The following is an 18,273-nucleotide window of genomic DNA, read 5'->3' on the forward strand; positions in this document are numbered from 1 at the left end:
CATTACCTGCATAAGCTAATTACTTCTCTGTGTAAAAAAAATAGTGTGTCTGCATAAGCGCTTGTAATAACAATATCGCTAATACTTCCTTATTATTCAGGTCACAACATGGGAGTATTGTTTGGCGTTTTTTGGATGTTTCTTTAAAGGGCTTTTTGGTCGCAATAGTGTACTCCCATTAGCTGCATTGTTAGCCACCTTGTCATTGCCATATTTAACGATTTATAATGCATAAAAAAAGAAAAATGTGTTCTTGTTTAACATAAGGATTGTGAATAATTGGCACAACTCCAAAAAAGGGCAGTTCCCCTTTAAAAACAAATCACTAACCAGCCAATAAATTAAATCTAGCAAAACAGCATTATTATTGTTAATAATGAAATATCATCTGGTCCATGTGGAGATTTCAAGTGTCATCACAAACACACAAAATGAAAACAAAACACAAATAAGACTTTTTGTGTGCAAAAAAAAAAACTCCAGATGGACAATTATTAAACATATAATGTGTTTAAACTAAGGCTGCCAAATGTAAGCAGTTAACTCATGTGATTAATCATGTATAAATGCAGATTAATCACGCACGTTCCTTTATCTTAGCTGTGGACAGTTACCTGAAAATTGAAAATGTTTCAAAACACACTTTAGATAAAACCAAGGTAATTTGCATATATTGTAGCAATCTGATGGTGTTTATAGTAGCATCTAAAAGCACAACGCATTTGAAATAGAAAAGAAAAACAGGATTTTGAGGCGGCAGCAAGCAAAAACACTACGAGCACAACGAAAGACAACACTGGTGGAATATAGTCAACAAAAGATGCATAAATAAGTTAAGCAACGTTTTTTTTGCAACCGTGATTAATCATAATTAATCCAAATTCAAAAGTGTGAATAGTCTGATAAAATAATCATTTGACAGCACTAATTTATTCTGCTATAGTTGAGTTGAGTTTATTTGGAACATGCATGCATACAACATGATACATCACAATTTTCAGTTGCTCTATTCAACATCAAAAAGGAGTAGGAAGAAGCAGAGCCTATTTAATCCTACCCCTTTTCCTTTACTTAGCAGTTGCTAAAACTAAAAAATCGATTTTGAATCGAATCGTGATCCCAAGAATCGATATTGAATCGAATCGTGGGACACCCAAAGTTTCACAGCCCTAGTTTTTATATTGTTTTACTTTCTTTTTTATTCAAGAAAATGTTTTTAATTTATTTATCTTATTTCATTTTTTTTTTTTATTTAAAAAAGGACCTTATCTTCACCATACCTGGTTGTCCAAATTAGGTATAATAATGTGTTAATTCCACGACTGTATATATCAGTATCGGTAATTAAAGATTTGGACAATATCGGAATATCGGCAAAAAGCCATTATCGGACATCCCTAATAATTAGCGCACTTTAATACTTCATTCTTACACACGCTGACTGATATCCAACTAAATGTGTTTCGATGTGTGATTAAAACGTGTTACAATTAATATTCTTGATAGTATGATCTAAGTGTTTTTTTTTCTTTTTTCTTGCACTTGCAAACGGCAGCATTGCAGGTTACTTTATTCCCAAGAACACGATGATTATTCCTAATCTTTTCGGAGCTCACCACGATCCTGCAGTTTGGAGAGAGCCTCACAGCTTCAAACCAGGTTAGTGCTTGATAGCAAACATTATATTTGTTTGTCCCATGTTGCATTATCACACCTTTCTGTCTGTCAGAGCGCTTTCTGGAGGGAGGAGGATCTTCACCCAAAAACCTGATCCCCTTCGGGACTGGCGCTCGTCTGTGCTTGGGCGAGGCAGTTGCCAAAACGGAGTTGTTTCTCCTCACGGCGTATTTGCTCCGAGATTTCTACTTTGTCCTTCCTGACGGAGAAACATGTCTACCAGACGTGAGGGGCGTGGCTAGTGTGGTGCTCAAGATCAAGCCTTACACAGTTATTGCACGACCACGACAATAATCATGTTTAAAAACATGCAATTACATATTCCGCACTTCTTTGTCCTAAATGTGGAATATTTCATACCCGCTTTTACAAACAAAATATACAACTTTAATGCACACATTTTTCTAATTAAATGGGATTTTCATCCTGAGAATGATTTTTTTCTGATTTCTTTATCATGAGAAACAGTGACACCGCGTGGAGAGAGGACAACATTACACAATGATTGGAAATATTTCTGTCTACAGTTCTAGTCGCTCATATGAAGGAATTACAGGTCATAATTAGAAAGGGGAAAAGGTAAAAATGTAAAGTCCTGGTGAAAAAAGCTTGTAATATGGGGGGAGAGGGGAGAATCACAATATTTAGAGAAAAAAGTAGCAAAATGTAGAACAAATTACTTTTTTTAATTGATAAAACTACTAAAAAAAAGTTGCAATATGAAGACAAATGTCAAATTTAAGGATGTTTTATATTACTTGAAAAAAGTTGCAATATTTGGAGAATACAGTTGTAATGTTACAAGAGAGGGAAAAAAGTGTCATTGTTTGAAAAGGAAACATAGTATTACCAACAAAAAAAAAAGTTGTAATACTGCATTTGGAAAAAAATCAATATAATATTACAAGATTAAAAAACATACGCTATTTGGAGAATACAGTAGTAGTCAGTTTTTGCTGATTTTTTTAAAAATAAATAAATGATAAATGGGTTATACTTGTATAGCGCTTTTCTACCTTCAAGGTACTCAAAGCGCTTTGACAGTATTTCCACATTCACCCATTCACACACACATTCACACACTGATGGCGGGAGCTGCCATGCAAGGCGCTACCAGCACCCATCAGGAGCAAGGGTGAAGTGTCTTGCCCAAGGACACAATGGACGTGACTAGGATGGTAGAAGGTGGGCATTGAACCCCAGTAACCAGCAACCCTCCGATTGCTGGCTCTACCAACTTCGCCACGCCGTTTTAAAGTTATTATTTTGTAAGAGCAAAAAACTGTAATATTACCACAAAAACAAACATATGATACAAAAAGCGATTTTAGCCGAATTTTTAAATATTGGAATAGAAAGTCATCTTTTTTTTTAAAGAAATAAAACATGAGTAGTAATTTTCCAGAAAAAAGTTGGAATAATGTAGTAAAAGGAAAAATTAATTATATGGGAAAAGGAAATGCAATATTACAAACATAAAGTTGCTATACTGTATTTGGACAAAATAATCAATTTAAAAAAACGTATGTTGTAATATAATAAGAAAAAAATGCAATATTTGGAGTCGTCTTTTTTAAGTTGTGATTGGAATCAACAGAAGTTGCAAAATTAGTTTAAAAAAATACTATTTTGAATAATAATAATAATAAGTGGCAATAATAAGAGGAAAAAAGAGTTACATGTATAGTTTTATATACAAGGAGCAATTAAAAAAGAGAAAGTGGCATTTTTACAAGAAGAAAATGTTGCAATGTTAGAGTTCTTATTTGTTGATGAAAAATGTTAATAAAATACAATTTTACAAAAAAATATATAGTACTACTAGAAAAAGTTGCACTATTTGGAGAATATGAGGTTGTTTTCATTTTTACAAAATAATATAAGTAATATTAAAAGAAAAACATTTACATTTCTAGAGGATTTTTTTAGAGAGAAAACAAAAGTAGTAATATAATAATACTGTAAATTTTACATGCTGAGGTGGTTGTGGTACCTGAACTGCTTGGATGGGTGTGTCCACATGAGAAGAGGCTCAAAAAATGCTGCTGTTTTGTTTTGTTTTCTATTTGTCCCCTGCTGGATAAGTACATATATTACTACAGTATGTATATTACTACAATATCTCTAGGAAATGTACATTTCTTCATTACTACGCACAAAGTTGCTTTGAGCAACATCCGACTTTCACATGCGTGGCAGTAAAATGTGAATGAATGTGAACTACAAGGTGTGCTCATGTTGTACAACACAGGTCGTGTGAAAAAGTGTGAACGCCTGGTTGTGGCTTTAAATAGTCACGTATGAAACCAAGCAAAGTGTCACTTGACTTCCTCTTCCAGCTCACTTTGGAGAAGAAGCAACAGCGAATCGTGCAGCTTTCTGTTCCGCAGAGCACAAATGGACAGCAGTACTCAAGGTTGGTGCTTTTTGCTGAACTTTTTTCCAACAGCAGCTAATCATTGAAAATGTGTCAAATGTGCCTTGTTTGTTTGGGTGGCAGGCGGGAAAGCGTTCGGCATCCTTAAGTCTCACCAAGAAGACAAACTGAAATCCATCAATGAGGTGACTTGTTACACTCAGATCATGTGACTGTTTCAGTCAATACAACACAATGTTGAGAAACTGATAAATGTTGTTTTACCTGAAGGCTTTTCTGTCCGATGAGCAGTATGCAGAAGTGGAAGACCTGCCTAAAAAGCTGGACATGTTTAAAAGTAACACATGTCTCCACAGTGCAAATATTTCAGTAAAATGTACTCGTATTCTGACTCAACTGTTTTCTTGCTGCAGAAAAATACATGGAGTTTGATCTGAATGACAAAGGTGACATCGGTAAGCAACTTTGGATTTTTTTTTTTTTTAATTCTATATCACCGCGTTCTTTGTTTCTTAGACATGATGGGGTTAAAACGGATGCTGGAGAAACTGGGAGTGGCTAAGACTCACATGGAGCTGAAGAAGATGATGTCAGAAGTGTGTGGAGGAACTTCAAAGGAAACCTTCAGCTATGAGGATTTCCTTACTATGATGCTGGGGGAAAGAAATGCCATTCTAAAACTGTGAGTGGGACATATTTGTCTGGCCTTGGGAAAAAAAAGATTTACTGAATGTCAAATGTCCTCCTTTGTAGGATCCTCATGTTTGAAGGCATGAGCAAGCAAGAGGAGAGAAGACATGCTGGACCACCTGCTGCTAAAACCTTCTCAGAACTACCCTGAAGATATTTAATGTCCACATGAAAACACCCTTGCTAATTTATCACAGAATTGTCACTTTTCTACGGAACTTCTGTAAATGTTTTGAAGTCCAATGTACAATACAGTGGAGGCTTCAAAGTCCAAATACTTTTTCTTTGTCCTTTCCTGTGTTGTCCAATCACAAATAAACAGCAATGAGACGGCAGCCTCAGTATTGACCTAAATCCAAAACTGTAATTATTATCGTAGTCTCTTCGTATTCATACTGACTCAAGAAGTTTTCAATAATAAAAAGTATCTGAAAGGTTAGGGAGGTATGATTAAGGGTGACCCGAGCCGATATTGATATCGGATGATATAATTCATTTAGTTGGGCAAAGCTGGACAATGTCCTCCAATGAGCCTACAAGTTTGGTCTTTTCTTGTATTTTAGTGAAGTCGTTTACAAAAAGGTATATATGCTAGGTTATAGGCTACTGGGGTCTAGGAGCTATACAGTGGTAAGGCACACAATAGCACAAAAGCTAGACATGCGTAATAAGTGTCTTTAATCGGGCAATATTGTAGTCTAAAACACAACATTTGTCAATATATATTAGAAAGTAAAGCAGAATCTCGATTTGTAAATACCTCTATCTGTGACCTTTCCGGTTTACAAACCTTTACATCGCGCCAAATGTGACCGTGTGTGAACCATGTCTTAGCGAACAAACGCTTCTTTTATTCTTTCATTTTGCTTGCCGCTTGAAACCATCAGGGGCTGCCACTTCGATGGCATCACTTTCTGTAGACGAGGGCACGGACATTTTGAAGAGGCGGGGCCCCCTACCTCACATCCTGTACACACAAGTGCAGCCATTTCGAAGAGCTTTGACCGTGTTGAGTGACACTTCTGACTTGTTTATTTCCACAATTGTTGTACCTTGTCTGAGCTTTATGAGCCTGTCTTAGAGATCATTTTTTGTATTCAAAAACACTTCAAATGTGTCCAAACTCTCACAGTATAGCTTCGGGTTGCGAGTGTTTTAGCTAGCCTTCTGCTTGCAGCATCTTCATTTCGAGGATTTTATCAGCGAAGGGAGCTTTGTACCGCAGCAAGTCTTTAATTGAGATGAGATCGAAAAAGATGCAACAGCAGATCTATTACAGCAAAAGAGAAGGTACTACCGGGACACAAGCAGATTAAGGACCGCCTCAATCTACTGGTTTGTGCTAACGCTGCCGTGACTATGTGAAGTCACTGCTCGTTTAACACTCCGAAACTCCCAGATTGATCAACAATGCCAAAAATGTTTGCAGACCCAAGGTAAAACGTTTTTTATTTTTTGTTTTTTATTGTAGCAACATGGTGGTTGACGTTTTGGAGCGCACCAACGAGACTTGCGTGCGTTTGTGTTGACCTTTAAGCTTGCAGTAATGTTTGGAAATAAGAGATTGATGAGCCATTACCTCACACATACACTAACACACACACACACATACACGCACACACATATATGTATATATGTGCAGGTATGCTTATACATATATGTATACATGTTCAAAAACCTGAACCGAGATATATGTGTGCATATATCATATGTGTGTGTGTTTTCCCGTGTGTGTGTTTTTAGATACAATTATTGCATTTCAACACAAAAATAATTTTATGTTTTGTATTTCAATAACAAATTGAAATAAACCAATCGTTTTTTGCAATTCCCCTTGATTAAATGACAATGCAAAGACCAACACATACAGAGATCCATGAGGAGCAGAGATATTTGCAATAATTTCTGGTATTGCTGCTATGTTTCTGCAGACTAAGACCCATTTTGGTGAGTTTTTAGTGCTTTGTTTGTCCACTTTTACAGGTCAAACTATTTAAAAGTAGAATATCAAGAAGCCACAACTAAAACATTTCCAAATATATATATTTAATTACTTACAAAAGGATATACAATATAACAATCAATATTTAAATGTGAATGAAGACAATTAAGATGATGAAAAGTATGTTGGGGTTTTGTCAGTGTAAACAAACAATAACACCCATGACCATATAAAAAAACAAAAAATATATCAGCAAGAATTCAGTCACACGGCCGCTTGCTTTAAATTCTCCATAAAGTTTTTTCGGAATGGCGACAGAAATGACCCCGTGTTATACCTCTACCTCTATCTCTGCCCGAGCCTCGTCCTCGGCCTCTTCCTTTACCATGAAGATGGGGGGATGGATCTTGTTTTGGACTGTAATAGGATTCAGATGTCTCCTTGAAAAAAAAAAACAGGCATACAATTATTCATTTGCACAGTGTATGTGGTGTGGTGCACATCACGTTGAGCCAGATAAATTATGCACATCTTTGAACAACTACATATATCTTCTATGTCTACATTTTGCGCTATTTTGTTACACATAATTAAGCATTTCTTATGTATTCCTTATTTTTGCAACATAATTTTACGAAGTTATTATTAACTATACAATGTGATTTTAACATTTTGTCGACATTGAACTCTGCCTTCCGCTCAAGTGCAGCTGGGATAGGGACAAGCGGTAGAAAATAAATGGATGGAGAGATGGATGGATGATTGAGTGTTTTCCATGGTTGTGTTGACATTTCCTTTTTTTTCTGCCTTAATAGCTAAGGGAATTATAATGAGAGGATCACATTTTCAATAAAAAATTGTATAATTATTTTTTCCCCTGGTCCTTATTTTTGATAGGTCATAAAAATATCAATAATTATCTATATCGACCAGATATATAAAAAAAATATTTCAGACATACCGCACAGCCCCAGTCCCACAAGACTGGGGGTGTGCTACAAACAAATGACAGTACCTCAACTGAAGAGTGTTTTGAAGGAAAAACTGTCTCTCGACTAATTTTTATACTTAAAATTGCAAGCAAAATTTTTGTTACAAGCATCCCGCCATTCGTTGGAGTAACAAATGTCAGAGTGAAGCCTCGAAGATCCGACCAAAACATCTGGCCTTACTTGATAGCATAGGCTTTTAGTTAGGGATTGACATAACTTTGTTTTTCCAAGCACGAGAAGGAAGTAAATGAGTGTGAAGGACAGGGCTGAGAAGAACAAGTGGAAGATATTCATTAAGTCAAATAAAGAAATCATCAAAAACCTGCCGACGCAATTCCAGCATATCATTGCTAGTCTGCATCATACTGAATGAGACCAACGCCAGACAAGACTGTTGAAATAATATTTACACGGCTTGACATTTATCCATGAAAATATGGAGAAGCTGCTGATGGTGTGTTTAAAGCAGATACCATAAAAGTCTACTGTCCAGGGTGAATGCTGTACATGATATCATAAAACTACTGTACTACTACTTTATAACCAAATGACTACACTATGCAAACCTCTAATGCTTTAATCTTTGTACACTATATTTGCACTACTCGATCTTTATTTACAATGGCTAAACTGCATTTTAATGTACCGGTAGTCTTATGCACACTGCCTATTCCTCAGGGACTAGTTGATCCATTGATATCACAGAATCGACACGCACATTGCTAGCATCAAGATCAATGCTCGTTTGTCAAGGCTCTACTCCAACAATGGAAAAGTCATCTCAAAACAATACAAACAAAATGGCCTTTAGACCTTTTTTTTACCTTTCCGACTGCGTGTCAGAGACAACAGGAGACACAGGTTGGTGAGGAGCTTTTGCTATAGACTGGCGTTGTGATGTCAGAAGATCCTTCTCGTATTTTTCATATCTAAGGCAAAGGACAAGTACAACATCCATAAAACATTGGTCAATATAAATGCATTTCAGTTAATATGTGAAATTATATACAGTAGTCAGATTTAAAAGCTAGTGCTGTTAAACTATGTTTAGGGGGGGGGGGGCGGGGAGGGGGGGGGCGGGGGGGGGTTACCCACGTATGCGGTCCTCTCCAAGGTTTCTCATAGTCATTCACATTGACGTCCCACTGGGGTGAGTTTTCCTTGCCCGTATGTGGGCTCTGTACCGAGGATGTCGTTGTGGCTTGTACAGCCCTTTGAGACACTTGTGATTTAGGGCTATATAAATAAACATTGATTGATTGATTGATTGATAATCAGATTAATCACAGGGTTAATGTGGATTGATTCGGATTAATCATGATTAAATATCATCCCTTTTTTATTATAATAATCTTGTTTCATTTAGCAATAAAAGAGACTCAAGGAAGAAGGATATATAAATGCACCTTTAACATCATGTTTACTGTAATAAGTTTAATCTGTCTGTTTTTATTTGTAAACAAATATGTATTCACTTGCTTCTTCTTTTACCCTTTTAATGTAAAATTTTAAGATGGAAGTGCTTCGGTAAGAACAAAATTTCTCACTGTAATGCATACTACTTTTACACTGAAATTCCCTATTGAGAAGGCCAACGTGCTGTGTAGGGCAGTGGTCCCCAACCTTTTTGTAGCTGCGGACCGGTCAACGCTTGAAAATTAGTCCCACGGACCGGGAGGGTGTGGGGGTGTTTATTTTATTTGTCATAAAGAAATACAATCATGTGTGCTTACAGACTGCATCCCTGCAGACTGTATTGATTTATATTGATATATAATGTAGGAACCAGAAATATTAATAACAGAAAGAAACAACCCTTTTGTGCGAATGAGTGTGAATGAGTGTAAATGGAGGAGGGAGGTTTTTTGGGTTGGTGCACTAATTGTAAGTGTATCTTGTGTTTTTTTTGTTGATTTAGTAAAAAAAAAGTGTTTTTTGGGGGTTTTTTTTCATTTCTTGTGCGGCCCGGTACCAATTGATCCATGGACCGGTACCGGGCCGCGGCCCGGTGGTTGGGGACCACTGGTGTAGGGTATCCCATGTTGATTAGTTTGGTTACAGAGACTGTCACCACCAGTGCTGTGCCAAAAACCGATTACCTGCCAAAAATGTATCCTAGTCGCAGGAGTGCGCACCACTTGTTAAAGCTGCACTGCTTGGGCTTCGTCTGTCCGCAACTCAGTATTACATGTAAGACAAACACTTTATTTTGGTAGTTATTATAACGATGTGTTTGAAAATAATCAAGCCGTTATTGAGTTTAATAAATGACAGAGTTAGCCATTTATATGGCATTAATGAGATTGTAAAGTAATGTTATTGATTTACTATTGATCTGTTAAAGCGTATTTCTTGTTCAGAAGCTACATACAATATTAACTGTTCTTTGTTCATGCACATAATACATTTATAAAGTGTTTGTATGTATTAATTAAAATATTATAATATATTATTGCCTGCCATATAGTGATTAAACGTAATATTGTGATCTTGGCGCATCTTATCTTTGGGTAAATGACTAGATTGCCTTTAGGAGTTACATATATGATAATAAAGTATATACCGTATTGTTTATGTGATGAAATACCCTTTAAAAAGCTGAAACCAACTCCAAACGACAACTTAGTGGTTACCAAAAAGTGATTCAAAGAAATATTTGGATACAGGCACATCTTATCTGTGCATAAATGACTAAATTGCCATTAGTAGAATTACATATATCACAATTAAGTACATATTGTACTGTTTACATGTTGAAATACCCTTTAAAAAGATTAAATCAAACCCAAATGATATATTTCTCAATAGGTGGTTGGAGAAATAAGAAACATCGGCATACATATGAAATGGATGTATTGGTGATTGCACATAGCGGTAACAAATTACACAAAAAGGTCAAACATTCTTAGGATTCACAATGCCAACATTCAGAAACACTGGTGGACTTAATTTCCTTTTGTCCTTTATTTGTATGAAAGGAGTGTTATACTATCCAGGTTTGGAGTACAGTACTACGAATACATGGGAAACATCCAACCATCCATTTGCCACTGCTTGTCCCAGCCTATCCCAGCTGCACTCGGGCGAAAGGCAAGGTACACCCTGAACAAGTCACCACCTCATCGCAGGGCCAACACAGATTGACAGAAAACCATTCAAACTCACAATCACACACTAGGGCCAATTTATTGTTCAATAAATTGCACCCACCCCACCCCCCCCCCCCCATTGCGCACCTTGCCAATAGTCCCTCCCAGTTCCCTCCCCTCTGGAAATGTACAAAATCGGGCACGAGAGCTGTATGTGCACAGGCATAGGTTGTTGACAGTCTGAAGTTGCATTGAAGGATCCCCTAGTTCGTATTTTGTTGCAGACTATCGGTGACACATGTCGTTACGCAAAAGGATACACACAAAATATAGGAAAATTTAACATTAGAATACCAGTCGAGAAGGAAAACAGCCACTTATGCGTCTAAAGTTAGTCCAAGACTGGCCTGCAATTCCATGCATTTCGAATACGCTGGACCAATATTCATTCAAGTTTTGGCTCTTCTTTATTTTTTTAAGACATACAACATTTTTCTTTTCTTCTTTTTTTTTAGCACTATATGCTGTTAAGTTAAGCACAGGTATTGCAATCTTTCCAGGTGAGTGTTCAGCAGCCATGCTTTACTGAAAACAAGTTTGCACCGTGCACACGCTTCACTATATACAGTATTGCGTCAGCCAATGAGGAGGCTCCTTCGTGGGCTCTGCTCACCCCTCCTTTCTCTAAATCCTTTGGTTAAATCTGGAGGTGTTGACTGCCACAAAGACAAATGATTTTTGTTCTCCGGGGTTTTCCATCCATCCAATCTCCACCGCTTGTCCCTCTCGGGGTCGCTGGGGTGCTGGAGCCTATCCCAGCTGCATTCGGGCGAAAGGCGGTGTAAACCCTGGACAAGTCACCACCCTATCACAGGGCCACAGAAATAGACGGACAACTTTCACACTCACATTCACACACTAGGGCAGTGGTTCTTAACCTTGTTGGAGGTACCGAACCCCACCAGTTTCATATGCGCATTCACCGAACCCTTCTTTAGTGAAAAATAAAAGTTTTTTTTTTCAAATTCAAGACTTCAAGTTATATGTTTTTGGTAACACTTTAGTATGGGGAACATATTCTAAGTAACAATTACTTAATTTAGAGTTATTTGGTTAGGGTTATAATAAGGCCATGCCGAATAAGGCATTAATAAGTACGTAATAATGACTAGTTACTAATTTGCATGTTAATAAGCAACTAATTAATGGTAAATATGTTCCCCATACTTAAGTGTTACCATGTTTTTTTACTGGTGCACAAAATTAAGCGTGCATGAATATCACCTTGTTCAAAGAACAAAACCAACACAGTGCATAAACTCACAACAAATTACACACCTGCAATTCAGTGTGACTTCTGCTGTTGCCGTATCCGTAATACGCCAATAGGGAGAAGTTTTTATTTACACGATGTGTCGGGTATGTCTTGACCTCCGCCGAACCCCTGAGCCACCCTCACCGAACCCCTAGGGTTCGATCGAACCCAGGTTAAGAACCACTGCACTAATTTAGTGTTGCCAATCAACCTATCTTTTATTTACTAAAATACTTAATTATAAGGCACAGACAACACGAAGACAAACGATATTTTCAGAAATCATTAGTGTTACAATATACTGTATAATGCTAGCTTTATTTTTTTAGTTAATATACCATAATAATGGGACGGCGTGGCGAAGTTGGTAGAGCGGCTGTGCCAGCAATCGGAGGGTTGCTGGTTACTGGGGTTCAATCCCCACCTTCTACCATCCTAGTCACGTCCGTTGTGTCCTTGGGCAAGACACTTCACCCTTGCTCCTGATGGCTGCTGGTTAGCGCCTTGCATGGCAGCTCCCGCCATCAGTGTGTGAATGTGTGTGTGAATGGGTGAATGTGGAAATACTGTCAAAGCGCTTTGAGTACCTTGAAGGTAGAAAAGCGCTATACAAGTATAACCCATGTATCATTATTTATTTATTTAATATAATTCAAGATACCCCAGCTTTAACAAAATCAAATAATATTAAATAAAAGGCTCCAGCTGCTCCTGTGATCCCGAGAGGGACAAGCAGTAGAAAATGGATGAATAAAATGCCCTGCTTAATCTAAACAGAATAATTTCAGTGTGCAGTTTTATGATAGAGCAGCTGTCAACTTTCATCAGTATGAGAACTACTTAGTGGGGCAGAATGGCATGAGTTGAAGTAAATATTATTCTACCCCTTTTTGTTTTTATTCAGTCATTGGTGGAGCATAATATTGTTTTTAATATTGTTTTTAACATGGCTGTGCAGCACTTTGGAAACATTCTTGTTGTTTAAATGTGCTATATAAATAAAGTGGATTGGATTGGATTGATAAATTACTGCATTACATATTGTGCTTAACAACTTAGGTACACAACTGGTGTTTTGAAAACAAGACATTATTTTACTAACAACATGAGCGAATAGTTGTTAAAAGACACTTAGGACTAAGTTAGCATGTACATCATTGATGTGATAGCCACATGTAGCTTCTCCAAGTGTTACCTTTTTATCTGTTTAAAGAAAACATGTCACAGTGGTGAAAAAGTCACAGTTGGAGTCTGATTGCCAGAAGCTTGGTAGATCATTCTAGATAGCTAGCTGTGTGGAATGATAGATAAATAAATGAATAAGAAATAGTGCAGTCAGTGTGGAGGGGCGAACTATCAAGCTTGTGTATATTTATTGCTACCACTCAAATGTCCAATGGGTGAGGGCGGACCCACGTCACTTCCGCCTACCAATCCCCTAGCAACCGGGAATTAGTTGAAAACAAACCAGCTCTTCATTTACGCATTTTTACTTATTCGCATATCGTGTGAAAAAACGAAAATGTATTATTTGCGTCAGACTCGTCTCAGTGAACTTTAAAGCTTCTCAGGTTTAGCTTAGCTTGCTAGTTAGCTTAGCCTGCGCGCTACTAAGAAAGAGACGCGGAAGTTATCAACAACTTTGTGTGAACACGCCGTACTTGTTGGAGCCCACGTCATCGACGAGCCCTCCGGCAGCTCCGCGGGCTCCTCGTCCACGCCGTAATCGTCAATAAGTTTGGCCAAAGCGTCGCGGAACTCTATAAGTCCCTGCGCCGGGAGCGCGATGGTCTGACCCCAAGCCGGGCCCCCTGTTCACGGTCTGCCGGGTCCTCAAGAGCCGTCCCCGCTGGTTCTCTTTCAGGTCCATGTAGTACTTCCGATTCTCCCGCACTAGGAACTCGCTTTTCAGGGCCCGCCGCGGCTCATCCTGCACCATGCCCGGGTTGCTGGGACCCAACTGGGCGTTGTGTTCGATGAAGTCCCCCAAGTAGTCGCGGAACTCGACCGACATAGACAGCGTGAGGCGGCTCTTGTTGCCACCGGCCCCGACTTCGGCTATCTTCAAGAAGCGGCCTTTGGGAAAACAAAATACAACCTTTGTTTTCCTTGTTTCCAGTTGTGGTTAGCACAACCAAAAACCACACAGTTTTTCGGCATTTTGGAGGCAGAATGACGGGTTTAACCAGCGTAGGTCGACAGGTTAAAGAGTAATGGCAACGGTTTGTTTCTGGTTGCTATGGCTCGAAGAACCCGTATGTAGTTCAGTTGCCCGGATGTCGGCCCTCACCCATTGGCAACATTAGCATAATAATTTTGATTTGAGCATCGAAATGCACTCACTGGTCCAGCAGGAACAGAGCCAAGGCAGCATCGGTCGAAAATCCCTCCTCGTCTTTGAGCGCACGCCAGCGATTGAACGCCGGGCCAATGTTTATCCTTGACTGTCCTTTTATCCGGGTAGACTCCCTTTTTCTTTTTTTTGTCTCCTCAGACAAAATTTTCCGTTTTTTTTGTTGTTTTTCGGCTTCTGCCATGATAGCAGTAACTACACACAGGCGTTCGCATCGTCTTCCGTCTTTGTAACGAATAGGAAAAGGGGGAAGTGACGTAGGCCGTAAAGCAAGTCAGCACATTTGTAGTTTTTTTTTTTTTTTTGTAGTTTTTAAGTGTGGCAGGGTTCCTGCTACCCTCTTCAAACTTAGGCGTTCGGGTCGTCTTCCGTCTTTGTTTTTTTTTTAATTTTATAAACCTTTATTTATAAATTGCAACATTTACAAACAGTTGAGAAATCATAATCAAAATAAGTACAACAGTACAAAACAGCGCCAGGGGGTTGTAAATGCAAAGTAACTAAAATAGAATGCAAAATATCCATCCATTTTCTACCGCTTGTCCCTTTTTGGGGTCGCGGGGGATGCTCAGCTGCGTTCGGGTGGAAGGCGGGGTACACCCTGGACAAGTAAATATATATATAAAAACAAAATACCATAGGCTCACACAATTGCAGTAAATAATTTAAATTTGGAACACAGCATCATCGTTTTCACAGCTTTTTGGTTGTTAGAGGTAGAGAGTGTTTTAACATAGAGTTCTAATTTTTTTTTAAAGGCACAAAAAATTATATATTGAGAAACTCGTCTTCCGTCTTTGTAACGCATAGGAAAAGGGGGAAGTGACGTATGCCGTAAAGCAAGTCAGCACATTTGTAGTTTTTACAGTGTGGCAGGGTTCCTGCTACTCTCTTCAAACTTGCTAAGTACCAGTGAAAGTGATAAAGACCCTCTCAGGCCATGGCCGATGTGTCATTCAACTAGCTGTTAAGTCCATTATCATCCCAAAAGTTATGAAAATATTTTATGAAGGTTACTTTGAGTTTAACGCTAATGAAAATACGGGACGAAGTGCGTCCCTTGACAGCTCAATGCTTCTAAATACGGGAAGATTCAATTTTTAAGAGACGGGTGACAATACAACTTGTGTTTAATGTCAGCAAAGCTTAGCAACTAGTGTTAGTCATCGTAACATCAACAATGAAGACATTTTGTGGAATCAAAAAATAAATAAGTAATAATACGCGTTTGTAAAAGCGTAATATTGTACTCACAGGTTCAACAGGAATATTGCAACCTTGGCATCTGTTTTTAAATCCTCTCGTTCTCGAATAACTCTCCACCGCTCAAAAGCCACTCCAATATTTACTCTAGCTTTACTTCTCTCTTGGTCTAGTTGCTTTTTGCGCGGTGCTTTCTTTTCTTTTTCTCTGCCTCCCAGTGTCTACGGGGAGAATAGGACGCGAGCTGTCAGCCATTGTTGTTTACGTCTTCTTCTTCGTGGGTTTCTTTTTCTTCTTCTTTGTTTTAAAGTAGCCACACGTAATAATGTGGCCAGAAATGGTACTGCAATCACAGTCAAAATGTTGTAGTCCCCGCCCTCTCTCCCTGACTGAGGTTGCCAGATACGCAGCCGAATCCGATTCCTACTCCAAGGAACTTCAAATGGCAAGCGATGAGTCCTACGCTGTGGGTTTTTTTTCTTGTTTATGCTTCTTGCAAGATGGTTTATTACGCAGCAATATTTTAGTCGGGACAGATAATTGGCATCACCCTGCTAAAATGTCTAGTTTGACCACCATGGAAATATACATTGCTTTTTAGGCTACGGGGATGAATGTGGAAGAATCCAGCTTCCAACCCCCAGACTAATTGCATTGCACAAACGGTAGAATATGAATTGAAAACAATGTAATTTCATTCATTCATTCTAAATACACTCCTACTCCAATGGCGCTCATAGTTTGACCGGTGTACGGTGCGAGACTCCCACTGCGTCCCCAAACCCGATTTATTTTCCGTGCTGCTTGTCCAACTTTTAATTAGAGTTCTTTAGACGAAAGTTTAGGTCATAAGTTCTTTATTACGCCGGTCACTTTGTATGCTCCCATTGACCGGGCTAGCATGCTAAGCATTCTTTGCATGAACATACTAGCTTTGTTAGACAATATCATAGACTGAATTGGACAATATAGTTTACATACGAAATGTCCATTTTCATCTATTACAAGTAATAAGAAAACTTACATGTAAAAACGTACCTATCAAGGAGGAAATGAGCAAGTTTGGCGTCGGATGAAAAAATCTTCTCCGCCTTCAATCGTCTCCATCTTTCAAAGGCATCCCCGATACAAATCCTCGTTTTGTTCCTGGCTTTGTCGTGAATAAGTTGAGAATCGTAACGAGGCTTTTTAGATTTATTAAGGTCTGACATGTTTAGTAACTTTACCAGTAGCAGCTAGACGAAGATGGCGTAACTGGCAACCTGGATGTAACTCACTTAGTTAGTGGTAAACGGTAGAGGGCGGTACATCGAAATGAAAACAATACAATTTCGGGGCTATAAATTTAATTTTGAAATGAGCATATCCCGGCTAAACTACTGTTATCAGTTATAGGGGTATTCGAAAATAACATGATTTATTAATGCCTTTTGACGTATCAGGGCCATTTAATGATGACTTGACAACTTATTACATATGGCTCATGTATTCAACAAATTGTATTCAGCAGCGGACTTATCCTGGGCCCCTAAACATCTCATTAAAACGATTAGGTTTTATTCTATTTTAAAGAAATATACATGTATGTAAAGCTACCCCTCCCGTCTCATGGTGGACTATTCCATGTTACTGCGCATGTGCAGACTTGATTCGGGAAGATGCCGGTTTGGAGAGGTTCATATAAGAAACAAAGCAGGAAAAGTTTTAATCAAAACTACCCATAGTGTCAACCTTTTTCTCAGTAACACCGAATTTATGTAATCAAAAGCACCATCCAGCAGCAGTGGTGTTGCGGTATAGGATGCAGACATTGAAAAAAATAATTAAACTAAATGGTAACTTTAAGGCATATGGCCTCATTTTGGGGCAGTTACACAATGTTAATGTCAAAAATGTGAACAACTATTATTAGTATTATTATCTATTTAATTTAATTTAATTTATTTTTTGTTATTTTAATTTATTTTCATTTTGTATTTTCTCTAGTTCATATAAGCTTCCCTCAATGGATGTGTATTCACACGTGTGTGGGAGTGGGGGGGATAGTTTTGTTTTGTTTGGTTTTATTTGCTTTGTCTTGTTTTTCCTTTGTTTGTTATACTATTTTGGCCGGTGTTATTTTTGAAAAATAATTGATAAAAATATTTTTAAATATATATGAAAAACTATTAATTTATGTAAATTAAACGTTAAACAGTTGGCGATTTGGTATTAGCGCTGAAGTCTTAATAAAAGACTGCCATAACATGGCGGAGGCACTCCATCCATCCATTTTCTACCGCTTGTCCCGTTCGGGGTACGTTACAAATTCAATACGGCCCCCTACTGTGTTAAGAGTGTGCACCACATTATCCTCCCTCACAAATACTAGACTACAAAAAATTGATATTTAAGGTTTAACGGAGGGTTGCAGCCATGAGTTACTGCAACGTTGTATGTAACAGGCTAAAACAACAATACAAAACAAAACATTATCATATAATTTATCTATCGGATAGTATTATGTAACTGCTCTATTTACTACGTATGGATTATTACAAACACCGTTTCCATATGAGTTGGGAAATTGTGTTAGATGTAAATATAAACGGAATACAATGATTTGCAAATCATTTTCAACCCATATTCAGTAGAA

At 38.1% G+C, this 18,273-nt stretch overlaps 3 protein-coding genes across 8 annotated transcripts in view; 2 read left to right on the forward strand and 1 right to left on the reverse strand.

The window, feature by feature from the left end:
- Nucleotides 1-2,416, forward strand: part of LOC133660055 (steroid 21-hydroxylase) — a 21,642-nt gene extending 19,226 nt beyond the window's left edge. Inside the window, exons 11-12 of the mRNA XM_062063141.1 lie at nt 1,556-1,659; nt 1,730-2,416. Coding sequence (XP_061919125.1) covers nt 1,556-1,659; nt 1,730-1,971 — 346 coding nt within the window. The 3' untranslated portion in view covers nt 1,972-2,416. The remainder of the gene's footprint in view (nt 1-1,555; nt 1,660-1,729) is intronic.
- The window catches only part of si:ch211-40k21.5 (uncharacterized protein LOC100332117 homolog), a 21,738-nt gene extending 4,798 nt beyond the window's left edge, over nt 1-16,940 (reverse strand). Inside the window, exons 1-4 of one of the 6 annotated variants that reach the window (XR_009827763.1) lie at nt 16,865-16,940; nt 16,677-16,788; nt 8,503-8,607; nt 6,774-7,126 (exon numbers count right to left, since the gene is read on the reverse strand). Coding sequence is in view for 1 of the 6 variants with exons in the window: in XM_062063142.1 (XP_061919126.1) it covers nt 7,030-7,126; nt 8,503-8,607; nt 14,426-14,619 (396 nt within the window). In the remaining 5 variants the exon portion in view is untranslated. Of the gene's footprint in view, nt 1-6,773; nt 7,127-8,502; nt 8,608-13,743; nt 14,159-14,425; nt 14,979-15,689; nt 15,926-16,662 lie in introns of those variants that run through there. The other 5 variants (XR_009827760.1, XR_009827764.1, XM_062063142.1 and 2 more) reach the window with 5 other exon arrangements.
- LOC133660057 (allograft inflammatory factor 1-like) lies at nt 2,963-5,087 on the forward strand. Its single transcript, XM_062063143.1, has 6 exons — nt 2,963-4,093; nt 4,178-4,239; nt 4,325-4,391; nt 4,468-4,509; nt 4,571-4,736; nt 4,808-5,087. Exons 1-6 carry the CDS (start codon nt 4,075-4,077, stop codon nt 4,893-4,895), a joined length of 444 nt encoding a protein of 147 aa, XP_061919127.1. The 5' UTR covers nt 2,963-4,074; the 3' UTR covers nt 4,896-5,087.
- Nucleotides 16,941-18,273: the final 1,333 nt, after the last annotated feature.

Source organism: Entelurus aequoreus, linkage group LG11 (genome assembly GCF_033978785.1).
Source record: "Entelurus aequoreus isolate RoL-2023_Sb linkage group LG11, RoL_Eaeq_v1.1, whole genome shotgun sequence".
In the NCBI taxonomy this organism is placed as follows: domain Eukaryota; kingdom Metazoa; phylum Chordata; class Actinopteri; order Syngnathiformes; family Syngnathidae; genus Entelurus; species Entelurus aequoreus.